The 21249-nt window shown below is 42.4% G+C and overlaps 1 protein-coding gene across 10 annotated transcripts in view; it reads left to right on the top strand.

The window, feature by feature from the left end:
- auts2a (activator of transcription and developmental regulator AUTS2 a) overlaps positions 1-21249 on the top strand; it is a 300321-nt gene that overhangs the window by 88873 nt on the left and 190199 nt on the right. For 6 of the 10 annotated variants that reach the window (XM_086130429.1, XM_086130428.1, XM_086130425.1 and 3 more), the window contains one exon: positions 18892-18996. In XM_086130429.1, coding sequence (XP_085986555.1) covers positions 18892-18996 — 105 coding nt within the window. The remainder of the gene's footprint in view (positions 1-18891; positions 18997-21249) is intronic. The other 4 variants (XM_086130426.1, XM_086130424.1, XM_086130432.1 and 1 more) reach the window with 1 other exon arrangement.

The following is a 21249-nucleotide window of genomic DNA, read 5'->3' as shown; positions in this document are numbered from 1 at the left end:
GAGAGTTCCTATCTTTATTATGTTTACTTTTTTCCCCCTTTTAATCCACCTGCTGTTATTATACATCCATACTCAGCAGATCCTCATAATATTGACTGGCTAGCCACTCGCCTCATACTGTAAATGAGCAAATGTGTTCTCCGATTATTTGTGTGCTGGTTGCAGTGTGTTATATTTGTATTAAATGAACTGTTTGTGTTGTTGGTCATTATGCTGCCTGCTCCCTTGCACCAGAACCAACACCCATATAATTAGAATCAATTTCGTTGTAACTTAATTAATCACACTGTTGAATCTGTGATACTTGCTGATGATTCACACTGTTAGCGCTCTGAGCGCTAATTTGTGTGCATGTGTTCATGTGTGTGTTGTGTGTGTGTGTGTGTGTGTGTGTGTGTGTGTGTTGTGTGTGTGTGTGTGTGTGTGTGTGCCTGTGTGCGCCTCACCGTGTCCGTGCATGTCTGCTAGGTCATTAGTGGCCAGAAAAATGGAACCCATTTTCAGGAATGATCAGCAATCCATACAAATTGTATTACATTTAATTCGTAGTGAAGCGTCACCACATTCCTTGGGTTTAAAATGTATGTTGCAACACATAAACATTGTCAACAACAACAAAAAAATCCCCCACACTGTGTTTTTTATTCCACCACAAACTAATGTAAGGTTTATGCCTCACATGCCCGAAATTAACATCGCGTGTAAAGTTATGCATTGGTTAAAACACAGTATATGTAGTAGCCCTTTTGCAAGAATGATGTTACTGCTGAAATATAATTACTGTTATCTATGAATTTTAAATGTACGGTTTTCAAAAAAAAAAAAAAAGGAAAAATAGCCAAATCCCATCACTTGATAATGTATTTTTTCACATTTAAAAAAATATATATTTGAATTTTCTCGCCATGCCTGTGAGGGTTCTGGACATCCAGTGTGGAGTTTGCATGTTCCCCCCATTCCTGTGTGGATTTTCTACAGGTATTCTAAATTCCTCCCACATTCCAAAAACATGCATGCTAGGGATTGGAAGCTCTAAATTGCCCCTCGGTGTGATTGTGAGCACGAATGGTTGTTTGTCTATGTGTGCCCTGCCATTGGCTGGCAACCGGTTCAGGGTGTCCCCCGCCTACTGCCCAACGTTGGCTGGGATAGGCTCCAGCATGTCTGCGACCCTCATGAGGATAAGTGGGTTAGAAAATGGATGTATAGATGGATATTTTAATTTCAAGTCCCTTAAAATCACTTGTATACAGGGGCGGAGTGGCCATGGGGAATTTCGGGAAAGTATGTAAATTTTCCCGAACGGCCGGTGTATTTCCATGGCGTTCTTGGCCATCACGACCATCAGCAGCCATCCAGCCCTCGATCATGACCAGCCACCCAACCAACCCTGTCATTGATTAGGTTTTACCACGTGACAGCCGAACCCCATCGCCGACTACGTCTCGGAGTGTGACGGCCTGTCAATGACAACTTTTATTATTACTCTTCAGTATTTGTGAGGTAGAAAGGTGCTATTTAAATGAAATGCATTTGCATCACCATTTATATCATGATGTATTGGCTAATTGTGTTGTGCTGAAACTGATCCTCATTATAATGCTCCCACTACTTGGCGCAAAAGTACCACCTTTTCATGCTTTGCAAAAGTCCCTTGACACGACACCTTGAATGTAAATAAAACACAGTGTAATGGTGCATGTTAATGAGACATTTCCTTTGATAGCTGCTTGGCTCTGTTTATGGCAATGAAAAGGTTCTGTGCGAAGGCAACCACAGTAACGGTTGTTTTCTTCGAGTGTATTCATCCTGAAGAGTGTTGAGTGAGCGTGCATATCTCTTTGCGTCAGAGAAAACAAAGGCGTCTTTCACACATGCGGCCACTGATTGCAGTCATTAGGATGCACGGGCGCTCACGGTGTTACGAGCCCGCCGCTTGCCTAGACGCCATGTAAAAATAGTTGCAAATAGCAGCTACAGAGAGTGAGAGAAATAGAGTGAAGGGGCGAGAAGAAACAGGTACAAGCTTTCGATTCAGTGAATCCTTTGAATGTCAGCTCCTCTTTCACATGGAAGACTCGAAAAAGAAAAGGATGGGGATGTCTTTGTGCTCATTAATTATTAGCTGCAAACGTTTTAAAAAACCTTTTGTGTGTTTTTTTTTTTTTTTACCCGCTCAGTACTGGATTATGTACACATAGTAATAAGTAAACGTCTCTCGCTATTTGATCATGTCTGTGCTAACAATTCTCTTCTGTCTCTTCAAATCAGAATTGAGTAAGATACAAAATAATGTTGACATGTGTGTCAACGTGGCGGCACGGTGGAAGACTGGTTAGCACACCTTCCTCACGGTCCAGGGTTCCGGCTTCAGCCTTCCTGTGTAGAGTTTGGATGTTCTAGCCGTGCCTGAGTGGGTTTTCTCTGGGTACTCCAGTTTCCCCCCCACATTCCAAAAACATGCACGGCAGGTTAATTGGACACTTCAGATTGTCCCGTGGTGTGAGTGCGAGCACGAATGGCCACTAATTTTGCAGGAGTTTCCATGCTCTCCCTGTGCCTGTGTGGCTTTTCTCCGGGTACTCCGGTTTTCCTCCCACATTCCAAAAACCTTCACGATAGGTAGGTTAATTGTAAACGCGATATTTATTGTCCCTTGGTGTGATTGTATGAATGTGTGTTTGTCTATGTGTGAACCTTGATGGAACGTGGTGAGTCTCCAAATTCTGAGCTACTGGGTTCAAATCTCGGCTTCAGCCATCCTTTCTGGAATTTACTTTATTTTTGATTTTTTATTCTGCTTCCTCCCACATTCTCAAAAATGTTATATATACTGTAGATTTGAAGACTCTAAATTGGCCGTTGGTGTGAATGTTAGTGTGAATATTTGTTTATATGTGCCCTCACGATTGGCTGGAGACCCTAGTTTATGATTAATAATTGAGGAGTAAAACATAGTTCCCACTGGGTTCTCATCATCCTGATATGTTGTCATGTAGCACCACCAACAGGTCAACGGGAGGGTGACATGCTGGTGCTTTGGAACTACCAGTCTGTGAAGATAGAAGACAGTCAGTAGTTGGCGTCTGAACTAAAGAGGCAGCAGCCAAATCTCTAGCTGTGGGAATGGAAATCATCTCTGAAAACTTGAAATAAACCAAAAGGGGGGGGGAGGGGGAAACCCTCCCAGTCGTGAACACAGGGAAAAGTGTCATTGGCACTACTTGTGGGACAGGGAAAGAAAGTGCAGCTTACATGAGAGAACCAAGCCCTCGTTCAGATTCAGTCTTTGTTCAGGCGGTGCTGAATTATTTACTCGTTTGTTTAAAAGATGTCCCACGGGGGAATTGGGCGTTCGCTCTTTGGTGCTTTTCTTCGGAGCTTATCAAGATATGTTTTACTTTTACAAAGTATATTGACGCATATACAGTACAGATTAAAAGTTTTCTTGGAAAAAAAACTGAGATGAGTTGAAAAACTTGTTTAGTGGGTCCTTTTAACCCTTGCATGTACAAATAATGATAACCTGTAACCTGGTAACACGGTAAGTTGTCCACTGTCGTGACCACTGTCCCCGAAAGGGTTAAATGAACTGTTTAGGGCAGTGGTTCTTAACCTTTTTAGAGGTACCCAACCCAACCGGTTCATATGCACATTCACCAAACCCTCCATTAGTGATTTTTTTTTTAAATTACAAATTCAAGACTAAATAAAAAAACACATTTATTAAAAAGAGAAAACACGTCAACACAATTAATATAATTGAAAAAGTATACATTTTTTAATTGTGCACAAAATGAACCAGCCAGTGATGGCCAAGCGGGCGTGTCATAACTAATTGACATGTTGAGTCGGGCGTGTCTTAACCTACATGGCAGAGGTTCCGTCGAACTGCTGAGACCAATTCACCGAACACCGAGGGTATGATTGAACCCTGAATAAGAACCACTGGTTGAGGAACATTGCGGTGTCTTTTTTTTCCCTGTGAAACCAGAGCACTCCTTGCACAAACTGCATGCCTCCCATCTTTAAAAAAAAAAAAAAATTATCCAGCTTTGCCTGGTTCATGTATTGCAGTCTCTTTTTGCATTTTACATGTACAACTGTTTGTGAAGAGTCAAACAATATTGCACTTTATTGAGTCTTTGGTGAGCGTGAAAAGCTGCATTGGGAATGGAAACGCCTGGAGGTCATGATTCTTTGTAGCACAATATTTCACAACCTTGGCTTAGTTTTATTTTGTACTCAGCACAGTTGTCATTATGTGGGAACTCGCCTGTGTGCTGACTCATGCACATTTCGCAAGGTTTGTCGGGGGGCATGGTTTGAATGTTTCGTCTTGTCTCGGGATGATTTTGAGTTCACAATACACGGGATGCACGGGAGTCTTATCTTTGAGACAAAATGCAGCTTTGCTCTCAAGGTTGGATCAGTCTTGCTTTTTGGAAAGCAGGTTAGTTGACAGTCAAGCAGCATCGGTCATAACATTGAAAATCTCACCCTGCTGTCGGTGAAATGTGAAAACACTTCATCTCACATTTATTTCCAAATGGCTTGTAATTTTTCTGTGAAGTCAGACTCCATCATGTTAGCCATTACAATGGACATGGTCTTTTCACTTCGATTGTCCTCCATATTTAATATTACCTGTCTCATGTGTTTTCCTTATTTGGCTGGATAATTAGCGGTGGCACACTAGTGAGGATAAAGCCGTTTGGAAAATGAATGGATGAATGAATGAATTAATTAGCAGTGGCTGATAAAAAATGTGGGCACAAAACCTCTTTTTTCCTATTACATTCAAGATGCCTCAATTGCGGGCTGATAATGCTCTGCTGGAAGACGAGCATAGTTCAAAGCCATTTCAGTGCTAAAGCTGTCACGGTGGAACTAAGTCACTTTTCTCCCCTCAGTAGTTCTTTGATTAAGTGTCAGTGCCATCGTGCTCTACTTCTGTAAAAGCTTCATCTCATACCAGAAATTTTGTTCTGGAAATTGCCTGTAGATTAAAGTGTTGAACCCCAGCCTGAGAACTGATTTTTCCTCCGCGGAACTCAGACAATCTCAACCGAACCCTAAAACTCTGGCTAGCAGTGCAATTACATAGTGGCTTATTCAGTGAGATCATATTTCATGAATTTACTTTTTTTGTTTGTTTGTTTTTTTAAATTATATAGATGCCCCACAAAACGAGGAGTAAACCACAAAGTCAAAATCAATTGAACAGGCATCGAGTTAACCGGTGATTGCTCTGATGTCATCCCGATTCGGTTCATGGCATTTTGGGATTGCCGTGATATGCTGTGATGTATATTACCGTATTGGCCCGAATATAAGACAGCTCTGATTATAAGACGACCCCCTCTTTTTCAAGACTCAAGTTTGAAAAAGGACTTTTTGAACACCAAATTAGTTTTTATACAGAAAATAATTACAGTACATCTGAAAAAAAATGATTATAACAATATATTTGAGAGAAAAAGCATGTTATTTTGTCTCATTCACATCTAAAGTGCAATGACATTCGTAAATGAATGGCTTCTGGTTTTTGAAATGTAAATTACATCATAACTTCTCCTCAGCTGCCGGTTAACCTGGCCAATCTTCGACCCACTTTTCTCCAGATTGTCACTACGTTTCTCCATTTTCTGTTATCTCTTCTATTATTTTCTTATTTTTTCCTTCTTACCGCTATTTTTTAATTTTTCTTCTTCGTACTACCGCTATTTTTATTTTTATTCTTCGTGGCAGGGGTTCACTTTGGCCTGGGGAGTCAAGTTCAGCATTCGCTTCAATATCTGGCGCCAACTAGCGTCGCGAATGGGTATAATGTCTAGACCCGAATATAAGACGACCCCCACTTTTTCAGTCTTATTTCAATGCAAAAAACACTGTCTTATATTCGGGCCAATACGGTAATTTGTCAATTTCATCCCAAATTATTTATCCCGTCTGCATTGGCTCAGTCGACATCTCTCAGATTTCACAACAGTTTGCGTGAAGTTTAACTGTCAAAATCATTTCTCTTCCCGGGTAAGTGTGTTGGTTTTTTTTCCTCCCAGTGCCACAACTAGGAATGAGGATACAGATAGAAATGGTTTGGTTTCAGTCATGATCTTCTGAATAGCCCAGTGGGAGTCCAGGAAGTGAGGGTGCATGCAGCCGATCGAGGGTTGCAGTGAAACGGCGGCCATGCTGTGAGAAAGATGGCTTTTCTCTGTGACAGTCCCCACTGTGATCCATGGGTCTACAAATGAGACAAGGAGGGGGAGGGATCCAGCTTTTCCATCTTTAAAGCCCCAGTTTCCTTCCTGGGCATGTCTGCTGCAGTGGTGAGGCAGAGAGGGGTAGAAGGAAAAAAAACTAAACAAAGCATCAATGGATCAACAACAAAGAGTTGCTGATAATGCCGTTGAAAGCACGCTGGCACTGCGTCCTGCTGTTTGCGAATTCATCAGACCTCACGCTGAGCCACGGGTGATTTCTAAATATATGCAGCTCATCATCTGATGTCGCTGTGCAAACTCTGGATGGTGCAGACACACTATTTGCTTTGCCTTCTACGGTGCCGGTGGGTGGGATTCTGTCTGTACCGTCTGAAGTTATTTTCCACATGAGTTTTATTAAGTGCCCACTTACGATGCCAGTGGTTATGTCCTGGGCTCACCGCTGCTGCCGAAATGACCTTGCGTTTCTAGCCGAGGGAGCTCTGTTCAGGATTAAGGCGAGCAGACCTGTTAGAAAGGCAGACTAACCCTTTCTCTCCGCCCTGTACCCCGATACAAGGCTTCAGACTTGAACATTTCATACTGTGAGATGGGGGTGGGGGGGGGGGTGAATGGGCTTAGCTCACACAGCTTGATTAGCTCCTTGCGACGTGTACACCCATCAGTCTGTCGCTGTATTATGAATTGGAAATCGGGAAGAAATGAGCATCGTGTTGTTTATGTGCCCTGTTATTTCCTTGCAGTCAGCCTGGCAGTCTAAACAACAGAGAAACGGGCACATCGGAGGCTCTTGCAGTAGGTGGAGCTCTTGTGTCGGATTTTGATGTCGCAGCTCGGATTCACCTGCTTGTCAAGGACAATTGACGCTACCCCTGCCCTGCTGCTGGCTTTTAGTCAAAATGCAAAGATCACATGTGCTTTATCTGCCTTCAAATTGTCATTGTCGTTTTCAGCTGAGAGCATTCAGACTCTTGCGCACTTTTGTCGTTTTCCAGGCTTGTTTAAAAGGGTAAACTCCTGAGCTGTTTTCCAGCGAGGGGTTTGTCAGCAGGATGGCGATGCCGCATCCAGATAAATACTTTGACATTTTAGCGGCCCATCACAGTGCATGCATGTGAATTTGACAAAGAAGCATAAGGTGACACACTCAAGGAGGACATTCATCAGTTTGTATTTCTTTCTTTGCGTCCTTCGTTCGCTTACCGTAACACAGCACACAGGCTGATTTCTCATCAGCTGCAGGCCGCAAAGGACGAGCTGCGGGTGATCATTTGACTTAGAATCAGTGCCATACCATAGTTGCTAACTCTCCATGAGAAAGTGTGATCGAAGATGTTGTTTCGAATGACTATGCGTGTACGTGTATGTTTTATATGTGTGTCATGACTAATTTCCGCCTTTTTCCTCCAAACACCTTTGTAAACAAGAACAAACTGTCCCACCCCCATGTTAGATCTGTCCTCCTCCCTCCTTTTCCGTCTTCACCCTCGCCCTCCGCCCTCCACCCTCTTTTCCTCCACCTTGCGCCATCTCCTCCCCGTAATCTACCGCAGGCCCTTCATCTCTCTGGTCTGTCAGCGTGCTTTTTCATTTGGCTTGTTGCTACAGGGGGCTTGGCGCTGGCAGATTACAGCTCGGCAGCCAGTCATTTTCGATTTATCAGACCCCCAACCCCCACCCCCTCTCTCCGTGGCACCTCTTTTTTTTTTATTCTGCCTCTCTCTCTAAGCCAGCATCAATGCAAACACATAACCATTCGTCATCACCCCACCACAAGTCCACCCTCTCTCTATCCGATGCCTCCCACATTCCATATCTTCCTTTTTTTCTTCCAAATAGAAAAATCTTGACATAAAAGCAGAACTATTGTGGCAGTGGAAGCATTTATGTTCGAGAGACAGCGCAAGCTATGTTATGACTTAGGACCTTGTCACTGCTGATGACCTCGGAAAGTGCGGAGTATCGATCCTTGCCAGGGTCTTTAATAGGAAGGTTAGCAGCCTTGTCTTGGATTCTGCTGAAAACTGAAACTATGCTGTATTTTATGGTAACTTTTAACCATTCTGTAGGTCCAGGGGGGGGGGGGGATTGATAACATTAAGGAAGTCATTTTACTCACAAAATGGCTTTCATGTGGTCCACGTTCGTAGCCCTTGATGCCTTACAAGAAGTTGGAAAGCATTCGACCGCCTCGCCTGGTTTTGTCTCAGAAAATAGCTTGACATAGAACCGGAGGTGGTGCGCGAAATAAAACATGTTGGAAAACAAATCGAAAAATAAAAACATCAAAAATGGTGTAAACTGGATTTATGAGTTAAAGGAAACGCCGCTACTCTCCTGGCCAAAACATAAATAGAATAAGGGCATGGCAACGAGAAGTAATAGTTTTGTCCTGCCTGTTCTCTAATGGCTGCCGAAAGACACTAATAGTACTACAGAAGGGCAAAACAATCCTATAAATAAAGAGCGCTATAAGCCACCACCGTACCGCGTGTGATGTACAACTTCGTTCAGCCAGAACTGGTCCCCCGTGTGTTGGAATTTGTGACACACAAGGGACAGCTTTTTGTACAGCCGGGCGACTTAGTGCTGTGAATCCTGTCAGGTCTTGCATAGCCCGTAGCTTTCCTGAAAGTTGTATAATCTTAAATTACTGGGCAAGGTCAATACAACACCGGTGACATCGGATGAAGCGTGTACTTTGCACATTTTGGGTTATGAATCATATAACATGTGACCCCCGTTGCATTTAATAATGTATCTTTTTTAAATATCAGGACTGCAATGTATGCTTTACAAGTGCAATCGGTAAATAAATGAACTGTAACACATGCAAAAAAAATCCCTCAAGAATCAAGGAAGAACCATGACAATGCTCTGATCCAGTCAAAATGTACACATACGACCATTCACCCTATTTCACCTTTAAAGGTTAATCATGTAGATCAGGGGTGCCCAAACGTTTTGGATCGAAGATCGACTTTTCGATGAACCAACCTCCCGCGATCGACCCGTTACCGCGCACGTACATACACACACAGGCCATGATGAGCGACAGCCTGACACGGAGGCATGTGACGCACTTTTGCAGCCCGTTAACTATCATAGCTCACACGTGCCGTTTTAAAGTGCTTCCCTCCCTCGGCCCTCTAGATTCCTATTATTTGCCCGTGCCCTCGCTAAATTGTACACGAAACAAACTCTGAATGAGAATAACGACTAATGAGAATCACGATAAAAGATATAGCGCAACAGTTCTGTTCACAAGCTGCAATTGCAGAATGCTGAGCGCTAACAACTTCCGGCGACGCAGGTCACGCGCCACAGTTGGTTAAAGATTTACCTGCTTTATTTTATTTTATTTTTTAAATCGTTTTTTGTGAAAATGAGACTGATAGGATGATTAGGGTGCAGTGTACATTAACACACAAAAAAATATATTACTAACATGCACAAAGACACACAAATGGCTCTTTGTTTGTTTTTTTTCCTCCTCTGCACCCCTCACGATCGATTTAGGACCAGTCCGCGATCTCCCGGTCGATCGCGATCGACGTAATGGGCTCCCTTGTTGTAATTTATATCATCTTTTATTCTTCTTCTCCTCACCAGCTACATTAAATATCTGCATACCAAAAACTTCTCAGCCATCCGGAAAAAAAAAAAAGTTTGGCAGTAACTCAGTGTGCCTTCTCGTGTTGTCTATTCTTACTTGGCTACACAAACTATTTCATTGCACGGCTTAACAACGGAATGTGAAATGTCCGGACTGTCGACTTCCTGTCTAAATCTCTAAAGTCAACTGCCCCTGAGGTTGACTTGGTTGAGAATTGAACATTTCTTCAGAAAACACCCCTCTAATAATGCGCAGAACATTGTACGAGACATATCTTTGTGTTTTTGTATGTTGCGTTATGATCTTGAACGAGACATATCTTTGTGTTTCTGTATGTTGCGTTATGATTTCGAATGAGACATATCTTTGTGTTTTTCTTCGCATCCTCGGCACCACCTAATGTCATACAAAGTATTTGTTGCAGTCATATTGGTGTTTTTGTGTCAGAGAGGCATCACTGGAATAGCATCATCTGCGAGGCTGACTGTCTTGCCTACATATTTGCGACACCCATACCATGCGATATTTTCATGACACAATTGAGCCGGATGATTAGGTGAATGGGCGATGGTCTGTCAACGTCTTGGCTTCCTCTATTCATTTACATCACTATGCAGTCCGCTGTTTCTGCATGTTTCGTGTGAATAACCTCACGCGATGATCATTTCAGCTGCAATCGCGCCGTTTTCACTGCGATTTTGTTGTCACCCGTTGTTGATTTGTTAAGAGCTGCCATAGCAGATGTTTGCTAGCATAATCCAAACAACACAGACAAACTCTGCTTATTTTATTCTTGTTTTATGACTTGATAACGGCAGATGGGAACGTTGGGAAGGTGGCTCGATGAGGACATTTGCTGCAGAGATTACTGATGATGGAGTTGGCCTTGGGCATGCACTCAGGTCAGCCGAATAGAAAATGCATATCCTGCCGTTATTTTTACAGCCTCCCCTAATCCCCTGAATCGTGGTGCAGATGGAGCCAAATGCAGCTAAAGTGAGATAATATCGTTCATTTTGGTTAATACCAGCACTCGGAGCACATCACTGACCGTCTGTCCTCAATATCCACCTGCTAACAAGAACTCATTGAGTGATCTCATGACCTTCGCCTCCCATCCTTGCGACTTAGCAATGGAAAGTCCCCCGCGTGAATGCAAACATTTCATTTTTGGTGAGGTTCAAATCTGAATTGTTGACCACAGCCAACATGGTCTTAGTTCATCCGATTTTGTGTCATGTTTTTTGTACTCCTATACGGTCATTACAAACCACTCATAATTTATTGATTGTTGAGTTTCAGAAGTGGCTCGTTGCTTTCTTAACTGAAGAGTGACACTGTTTAAATGTCAGTTAAGGTGTGTGCTCGTTGAGTGGATTCTCAGCCATGATGATGCCATCCCATTGTTTCTTGTTTCATTTTTCACCAGAGAACCCTTGACATGTTTTAGCATCATGCTACTATTTATGTCATTGTTTCTTTGTTTTTGTTGTTGTTGTTTTTTTCTACACTAGAGGCTTTGTCTATCATATTCCTACCACATGAGCTGCTCACAAGGCTTGACCCAGTGTTAAGTGTCTGTGCTAAATTTCATTGCATCCATCTACTGGAAGGCCTGCCAATATACCGGCAGTGAATTCCTGGAGGAAAATAAATGGCAATAAAAAAGAGAAATGATAGCCCCTGCAAGCCGTTAGCAGAGGTCTTTTTCTCTGTTGTCTTTTTTTTTTCCATACCTCTTTTTATTGAAGCCGCCCATGCTGTGGGAGCTGTTGTATTTTATTTATTTATTTTCGTTGGCACGCTAGTTGTGGCTATAGTTGGATGGGTCTCTGAGAGCCAATATTGAAGTTATAACTTTGTAGCACAGATTGAAGAGCTGGGGAGCCATGCAATTAATTGCGCACACATTTTCTGATGAGTAGTTATGTGGTGATGAGCATTCATCTGGTCTCCTCCCCATCCTCCCCCTCCCTTTTAAGGGAATTGGAGGTGTGTAAAGTGGGCAAGGGGGGTGGAGAGGGGGTTATTGTTACTGCCACGCTTGGCCTCTATAACAAGATGTTCAGATATGATCTGAGAGTGTATGTCTCCTGCCGCCCTCTTCTCAGCACTAACTTTTCCCCACTAGCGCCTTTCATTATTAAATCTGGGAATTGTCCCCATAACTCAGTGCACCAGACTCCAGCGTTATATGACCATTTGTGAGAGAGGAGTGGGGTGCTTGTGACGCAGGCCAGAGGATGGATGTTAAAAGCATATTGATTTGTCTGTAATGTCGTCATAAATCAAGGATTTATGGCAATAGATAAATGCAGCCACAAACTTCAGTAGCCTCCAGCTCGCGGTGGAGGAAATGGAGTCCTTAGTATGACTGATGAGATCAAGGCAGTGCTCTCAGCCATGCACTCCCCCCATCCTCTTGTTCCCCCCCCTCACCCTCCAAGCCTCCATTTGCCACTCTGCTCAAGATGCTTTTACCCTGCGGCTACTGTGACTAGTCCTCAGTGGCTCATATCCTTGCTCTGGCTTCACATTCCAGCACAGAAGCTAAAAAAGCCACCTCTGTAGCCCTACTGATCTATCCATTTCTTGGAAAATGATGTCTGACAAGGTCTCTAGAGATGCTTCCGCACAATGATGTTAGAAGATTGAAAAGGAGAGGAAACGGCACTTCCCCATGGTTATGAACGGCTTCACGACATGTTAACCACAAGCTAACAACTGGCCTTAGCGTACAGTAAACCTGCTTAGAATGTCTGATATGTTTAGTCACCATGATTAACTAACAGCGGTATTTAGGATGATTATCACACCGTATGCATGTGACCTTTTTGCCCCCACACAGAGCTAACAATAAACAAATCTGGGGCAAGGAAAGCAATGGGCTGATGCTTAGTGACAGGCCACGACCGAGTGTGGCACGAGGACTTATGGGTGACACGAGGGGCAGGCGGGACTGCTGTCTGTGGCAGTTAGAGCAGCAGGGCCTCGGAGCAAAGCACCGGGTCAACGTCCGGCCATGCTGGTGGGCTCTCCACACAGCCGCTGTCAGAAAGATGTTGTAGGTCCTCTTGTCAGCTCTCTCACTGGCCCTGACGAACCCTAAGGTCCCCTTTTCACTTGCTAGTCTTATCTGATCAAGCTTACTGTGTGTTAAACCGGAGCAGCACTTTCCAAATGCTGTTGTCAAGCAAGTCAAGGTGATTTTACGATCTGCACTAAACAGACCAACTCGGCAATCCCGCAATGGGTTGTAGGGGGAGTTGTGGTGGTGGGTTGTATTGCAACGGTGCCGTTTTACTCTTGCGACGTCCACCCAAACCTGTGCCGCCACCATGTCTCTCCGGTTTGAGAGCACACAGCACTGACCCGTGAGCTAAAATTCGAGGCCGCCACCGCAGTTATTATATATACAGTGTGTGTGTGTGTGTATATATATATATATATATAATAACTCACACAACACAACACAAATCTCCCTCTTTTCCCTCCCGCTACACCCCCCCATGGTCCATTTAGGAGCTCCTAACAGTCAAATGCGATTCACTGGTTGGGCACTCCTGCTCTGAGGTTTGCTTGTTTTGATAGCATTTACGGCTATTGATTTTTTTCAGGTCTTTTTAGGTACTTAAAATAGGAAAAACACATGTATATTACAGCAGTATTAATATGTTTCAACAAAAAGTAAGCTGTGATGAAATGCGGTGCTTTCTGTTTCATTCTTCTTTCCAACAAGCAAATCTGCCTCAATCTAATTATATGTGCCACCATCTAGTGGTCAAAAGTGGAATCACAATACCCCAGTATACAGGAGATGTACTGGATATACAGTCGATTGTGAAGACAATTTATATGAGGCTTCAAGGCCTGTAATTAGTTGTGTTTAATGTGTTGCAATGTATGGCAGTAGAGCTCCCGATCACTACATGTAAGCACCTGTGTGAAGACCACCAGAATTCCTCAAGTTGTTCATTTCCACTGCAGAGTAGTGAGCCTCACAAGCAATTTAATAACCATAGTATATGGACCTCTGAAGGCAGCGTAAAAGGAGATATTCAAAGTGTAGTCAGTGGAAACCAACGGGTACGACAAAGCCCCAGGAAATAGACAATTTATTATCAGCAATGCTTCCCTGCGAGTGGATTATCTATAAAACTTTCATGGTTCTCCCTCAGTGACAAGCAGCCATAAAACTTCCCAAATGAGGGACTTGTTAATTTACTTGTTAAAGCAAATTAAAAATTCATAAGCGCTTTTAGGTAAATGAGATCCTCTTTCATTGCCACCCTGGTGGAATTCTCACTGCCAGATCCTGCGAGTACAGGTTAGCTGTTCTGAGAGCCGCATAAGAACAATAAAAGATGTTAAACTGTTCTGGGTTTTATTACCACCGAGCTCCGCAGCTGCTGCCGTGCATATCTAAGGGAAACCAGGAGTTGAAGGCAACAGAATCCCACAGAGGCTCGAATAGAGAAGGCAGCCCTCTCCACTTACTGCTTTTTTTTTTTTTTTTTTTTTCTGTCTGATGAGGATCATAAGGATGGTGGGTCGCTAGGTTAGGTGTGCATGGCTCGGTCTAAAATGCATTTGCGGTTCGAAATGTTACCAGGGTCTACTTTCATGCTTCATTGCCTCGAATCTCACGAGCCAGAACTCTTTGGTGAAATTTCACAATAGTTACGACACACAATGTTAGATATACAATGTAAGAGAAAGTCAAGAGCTGTTGTCATCCAATTTAGAAATATTTTGACTTCAACAATTAAGATGATGTCACAAAACCACTCCTACAGTCATTTGCACCTTGCAGCTGCCACATTACCTTATTCAGTTGCTTGAATGTCACCTGTCCAGCAAGCCTTACCTGTATAGCAGCATGCGAACATACTGCAGGAGAATCTCGGTCACATTGTTTGTTTACCTTAATTTTTTTTTTTTTTTTTTTTTTTAAAGTATGGGCCATATTGCAAGGAATGCTTTGCTAAAGTAAAATGTCTATCAACGGTTTCACTCTGTTATTGTGTTCAACTCAAATTAATCCACCCAGAAGATTTAAATGAAGTGTTTGCTTCAGTTTTTGTCATTCAAATCCTCCCCTTGCGCTAGTGGTTTCGAAAAAAATGCCGTCAATTGAGACAGAGAGTGCAGCACTGGCAAAGAAAGAGCAGCCTGACAGATTCTCTGTGCAGCAAATAAATGAATACATCTGTTACATTTTGACCAATATGGAGTTAATTTGGAGATAAATAAATCGTATTTATCATTCCGTCTCTGGCAGAAATGTGATTTCAGCTTTTTTAACAAAGTGGATGTAAGCTTGAAATGGAATGCTGCATTGGCACACATGCGTCAATTGTATCTCCTCCCTGTTATTATTAGAAGTAAAGCAAAGCCGTTGCGTTGTAGCTACGGGAAAGAGCTCTGGGCGACTTCATCTTTGATAGTTTTAACCCGTGCCAACTCATTTCAGCATCAAAAAGAGCATGTCTGTGCTAATAAATGTGAAATGTTTTGTACAGCGCTTTTGACAGTGAAAGCGCGATGTAAATAAAAATGTATTGTCTTGTATAAATGTGGAAAGGCTTGTATAACCGCGCAAGGCTTTATCCTTTTGATTTCTGAAATTGTGGGTTCCTCTGTACTTAGCCACAACATCAATCAACTCATTTTGCAGTGTCGAAACAAGCAAGGCATTCCAATACATCGGGTTAATTTTGATACATATTCCTGTCGAACATGCACATTTACAAATATAAGTATATTATTAATTACTTTGAAAAATAGTTACACATACAGGTCCAGGGTGATCTTTTAATCAATGTGTACGGGTTTGACCCCGTCCTGCAATTTTCCGTTCTCACCACCAAGAAATTAGGAGACATTGTGCAGACAAAGTCATTTCCTCTGCTTTATAGATAAGGGCTGGTTGCAATAAAGTGCATGAGTAGCGCTGCTCGTTCTCGGAGATAAAACTGGGGATGTTTAAAAGATCTACCTGCCTAGTGAGAGTAATCACACCAGAGCTGTTAATAGGAGAGGTCCCGCATACGGACGACACGGGCTTCTCATTCAGATTTATTGTCGCGCGGAAGGACAGTAAATTACAAGGGTTTGAATTGCAGTGACGGCCAGAATTTCATCTGTTTGGTTTAGCTGTCCCTTCATCATGACCGGAAAATAAATTAATTCAACATGAGGACGTTTGAAAAAGAGAAGGTGAAAAAAAAATAAAAAACATGTAAAATGTACTCTCTGAAGTCATTTAAAGGAGCTCAGGGGCAAATTAAAGAGAACAAGCTGAGGATAGGTGTTCAAATAGCTGTGTAATCAGGTCCTGAGCTATTTAATATCCTTGAAAGATGAGCCTCACTTTATTACGATGTCTTTATTGGACAAGTTCTTTTTTTAATTATTCTCAGTTAAAAAAAAAAGGGGGAGGCAAGGTTTGTCATTGAATGAGGTAAGTTGGAACACCTCTGCAGATTTAATACGGCAGCATCAGCTTGATGTTAAATCAGGATTAAAAAAAAAAAAGTAAAGATGCTGTCAACATTTTTCTTTTTTGCAACTCATGGAAAAAATGTTTTCATTCAGGGCTGGAGTTTGCTCACTCAACAGCTATGACATGAAGTTCCAATCCAATTACATGTCAAACAACTGAATTTTTAATGTCTTTGCAAAGATAGTGAAGCTCAGTTTTGACGAAAATCATCGAACATTACAAATACTTTGTAGGGGAGGCGTGGTGGCTTAAGAGACAGCAAAAACAGACAATTTTACCAATGCGCTGTCTAACCCATCCATCCTCCATTTTCTGATCCGCTTTATTCTCACAAGGGTCGCGAGGGGTGCTGGAGCCTATCCCAGCCTTCTTTGCGCAGTAGGCGGGGGACACCCTGAGCTGGTTGCTAGCCAATCGCAAGGCACACAAAGACGAACAACGATCCATGCTCACATTCACACCTAGGGACAATTTCCAGTGTTCCAACAGCCTGCCATGCATGTTTTTGGAAAGTGGGGGGGGGGCAGAATACAGGTAATTCATTAATACAATGGACAATAGGGCTCTCACAAAAGATCATTTTGCTAGTCGACTAGTCATCAATAGCAATCGCAACTAGTCGACTAATTGGATCATATGCAAACGCAGCATTTTGCATTAATAACCAATTATTCTCTTACCTCTTAAATTATTTGAGGTGTGTGCAACTAAAATGTAAATTCAACTTTGATTAACTTTGCAGCTTGTGCCAGCCGTCCTGATGTGTCAGTACATTTTGGTGAAATTTAAATTGAAGGTGTGGCAAGCCTTCTAGCTGTGGTATATTTAGCTGTAAACGTGCATTTTAAAATGGAAACCAAAAACTATACCCGATGCATAGTTGCCCTATGCATTATATGAGACCCCAAAGTGTAAGTACACAGGCAAAATACTTGGGAACGTCTTTCATTTTTCTTAAGCTTCAAGCATTTTTTTTTTAAGATGAGTAAAATTAGGAAAAGGCATTGTGCTTAAGATAACTACAATAAACGATTGTACTGTTTTTTTTTTTTAGTTTAGATTATTCCACTTTACCCACGAGTATGTAGCATTAGCAGTCCACCACTTTCGCAACATGTTTCCAAAGGGGCAGGTTGAGTAATAAGTATGATAAATTCTGACAAAGGAGCTTCAATGGGGAACATAGTCAGCATAGCTCAACCCCCTCCATGAGGAATCTGTTTCTGGGTCGGAGTGAATACTCCGATATCACCATTATTTTGCTTTTTTTCCTTGTAACTGCACATCAACTCTCCTCGGACTATGTGGCATTTACACAAAAAAGGAGTACAATGTGCTCTGGTTTTGGTGGGAATTAAAAGTGTTCTATGTAATTAGTGCTATCACAGCACAGGGCATTGGTGGCCTCGGGTCTGTGCTCTTAACGCTTTTGGTTCTCTCCAGCGTTTGTTATTTTCTGTCTGACCATACGCTCACAAAGACACACTCACACACATTGATAGACGACGGAGCAGGAACGCAGGCCCATCAGGCATTCCCAATGCAACAACTCTCTTATCACGCTCAGCACTCTGGCGAATCCACCCGCCTTGTAACCGCCATGCAATTCTCTCAAGGAATAGAATTCGTTTCACACTACTAATGTCGACAGAAAAGGGGGGAAAAAAATATTTTTAATTATCTGCTCAACTCAAGAGTTCAGTCACTATTCCCCTGCCTTGTGGTCTTTAATCACACCAAATGGTGGCCAATACCCTGAAAGGAGTGGGTGGAAAATAGACAGTTTATATGGCTCAGAAGCCTCACACCCCCTTTCAAATGGACAGGAATAATGTGCCATCATCTTCTTGTCCAAGCTCTTTTATGCATGCAGAGCATCTCTCTACTTTTCCTATTAAGTGGCCGAGCCATACTTTACTGCGCTGTCCCATAAAGCCAGCTTTTTTTTATGGGCTTTGAAATGAAACCTGCAGTGTTTGTCTGGTCTGCAAGGGACAGAGCAGACACTTTCGGTGGACTTCAATCACACACTTGGACAGGGAGAATACAACCACCTCATTCCTCTCAGCTCCACTCTCCCAAGAGTCTTTTATTGTTCTCCATATTTTGAAGAGTCTCAGATGCTTGCAGGTTGGCCCGTTGTCCTCTTCATTCGACTCATTTTGCTTGATTTCCAACTGAGTGGCTAGAAAACACTTGCCCAGCTCCTGCTGTCTCAGCATGTGGTGTCTGCTTGGAAAGGATAGTGGCTCCATTTAAAGGTTCTGGAGGGGGCTTTGTCCCTGTTCTCTGTTTCACGAGCTGCGAGTAGCTTCATACTGCGATATCAGATGGTGTCTTTCATTGGCAAGTGCTGTGACGGCCGCTGAAAGGACGGAGACACAAAACGGATTAACATAGACATCTCCTCAGCTCCTGCCAATTCCCACATATTTATGACTTGAATACGGCGGGAGGCTATCTCTGGCCAGCAACTTGTGTACTGTATAGCTGGAGTAGTTAATCTTCATGTTGCTAACCTGTGGTCTCATTTTCTGTTCAAGCAGTTGAAGCCGGGACAGAACAAGCGCAAAGACAGCGACAGTGAGAGCGTGAGTGGGGAGTCCAAGCCTTCCATGAGGTGCAGCTCCAGAGACCGACTGACAGACGTGAGTACCATTATGGCTTTTTAATTTAATGGCTTCAAACGCCCCATGGTCCAATATCACCATGATTTTTGGATGTACAAAGGCACCAGCTACAGCTAAGTGGTCTGATGTGATCCGTCCTTCACATCCCCAAAGATGCGAGGGCCATATTTTTTTTGGACTACAAGTCACTCCGGAGTATAAGTTGCCCCAGGCAAAAAAATGCATAATGAAAAAGAAAAAAAAATACATATCCGTCCTTCTGGAATATAAGTCGCTGTTTTGAAATTTATATATATATTTTTTTCTTTGAAAAAAAATCACGTAGAGCTCTGGCTGAGACATAAAATCCCCGATCTCTAATCATGGATGTGTTTGGGAACTCTCTGAGCACCCACTGCTTGAGTTCAACTGTTAGGAACCTGAGAAAACTGTTTTCATGTGCTGTTCAGATATTCAGATTCCTCACGAAAAGGAGCCTCAGAGCCCAGTGTAGCAACCAGTACAAAACAGTTCAAAAGCTTCTGACTAATAACATAGGTTGGGAAATTAATAAGAGGCGATCAAGCTCTGCCTCTCCGAACACACAAACCCTGAGAGTGATGAGTGTTGAGTACTCATTGCAACTAATGTGTCATGTATTGCTAGTTTAGCCCATGGCGTTCTTCTGCCACAACAAGAATTTACAGCACCAAAGGCACAGTATAACTGACCAGGATTCTAGTTAAGGTAAGTCATTTTCAAATAAAAAGAACAACTTTCTAGTGGATTGCTAGCTGGACTTTGCTGAAAAGGCCAGAGGCAAGCCCTAAAAATATGGATTTACTTATGGCACTTATTTTTTTAAAAGGTCTTTAAACACACTCTTAAAAGGATACAAACTCATTTAAACATGTAATAAATGCAAAGAGCCTAAGGTCAATGAATAACACAAAAATATTGTACAATGAAAAATATGTACTCACAGCAAAGATGATGTCAAGAATGATGAAGATAAAGCGATAATTGAATACAAATTCTCGTTTCAAAGTAAAGCTGGCTTCTTTAAGTAAAAAATTGATGACATTGTCATGTGTTGAAATTGACCATCAACAATGGTCCCACTGCATAAACAATGCGAAGAAGAAAACGACAATCCTAAAAAAAGAGGATACTCATGGGAGTTACCTCAAGACAAACAATAATTTTAAGCGCTACGTTAAAGCCTTGGAAAAGTATCACAAAATCTGAATATAAAAAGGTTGGTCATGCCAATTTCTGCACCGTCCAAATAGAATAACAATGCACTTATGTACACGTAAATAGTCATCCTTCAATTTTCAGTATGAAGTCTATTTTAAGTCTGGAAGTAAAGAATGTTCCTGCCCTAAAAATGTTTTGTCACCAAAAAAAAGGGTAATCTTTTAAGTTGTGTACTAAATCTAAATGTAATTATCTCAAAATCAAAACAGAAATTATCTCTTATGTTCGCACATACTCTCAAATACCTCGTTTTGATATCAAGCCAATGTGTTCTCAGTTTGCAACCAAAATAAAAGAATTGGGGGTCACTGTTCCAATACCTTTTGTCGAGAAGTATATACCTCACCTAGCCCTGACCAAGGTCCATTTTCCATTTGGAGACGCTCAGAACAAGGATAAAGTGGCCACACACACACACACACACACACACACACACACACGCACACACACGCACACACACACACACACACACACACACACACACACACGCACACACACACACACACACGCACGCATCATTTGATTTGTACGACGAATCTGCAGTGTAGCAATGTGATATTTGGCCATAATTAAAGCCGTCAGCTGCGAGACGAGCTAGTCTTTGAGAAAGACATGGCCGAACAACTAGAGCACAACCGATTCTGCATGTAGCTTTGACGCTTGACTAGGCGTGAAATGAAATAAGTAATTTGATGTTGAAATTGAAATGATAGTTGCTGATTTCTGTCAGCCTGCGCTGCGGTGGCGCCGCCGCCGCACGCATGCCTAACTCGTGGACTGTCATCGCTGTAAAGCCATGTACAATCATGAAACCAGACATTTGTTATCTGTTGAGACTCTAACAAGACTGTATTAGCCTAAATGTCATCACACTGCAGCTACGCGTTACAGCAATTCAAATGTCTTGCTAAACTAAACTAAGCTTTATTACCTCCACCAAGGAAGTTATGTCCTCACTTCATGTCCAATTTCTTTTTTCCTATGATTGTTCGTAAGGTTGGACATTCCACTAGAAAGACTTGATCTATTGTG

This window comes from Hippocampus guttulatus, chromosome 15, assembly GCF_054856545.1.
Source record: "Hippocampus guttulatus isolate MCC_2025c chromosome 15, RoL_Hgut_1.0, whole genome shotgun sequence".
In the NCBI taxonomy this organism is placed as follows: domain Eukaryota; kingdom Metazoa; phylum Chordata; class Actinopteri; order Syngnathiformes; family Syngnathidae; genus Hippocampus; species Hippocampus guttulatus.
The sequence above is the reverse complement of the archived record's forward strand: the minus strand, read 5'-3'. Positions and strand labels throughout refer to the sequence as shown.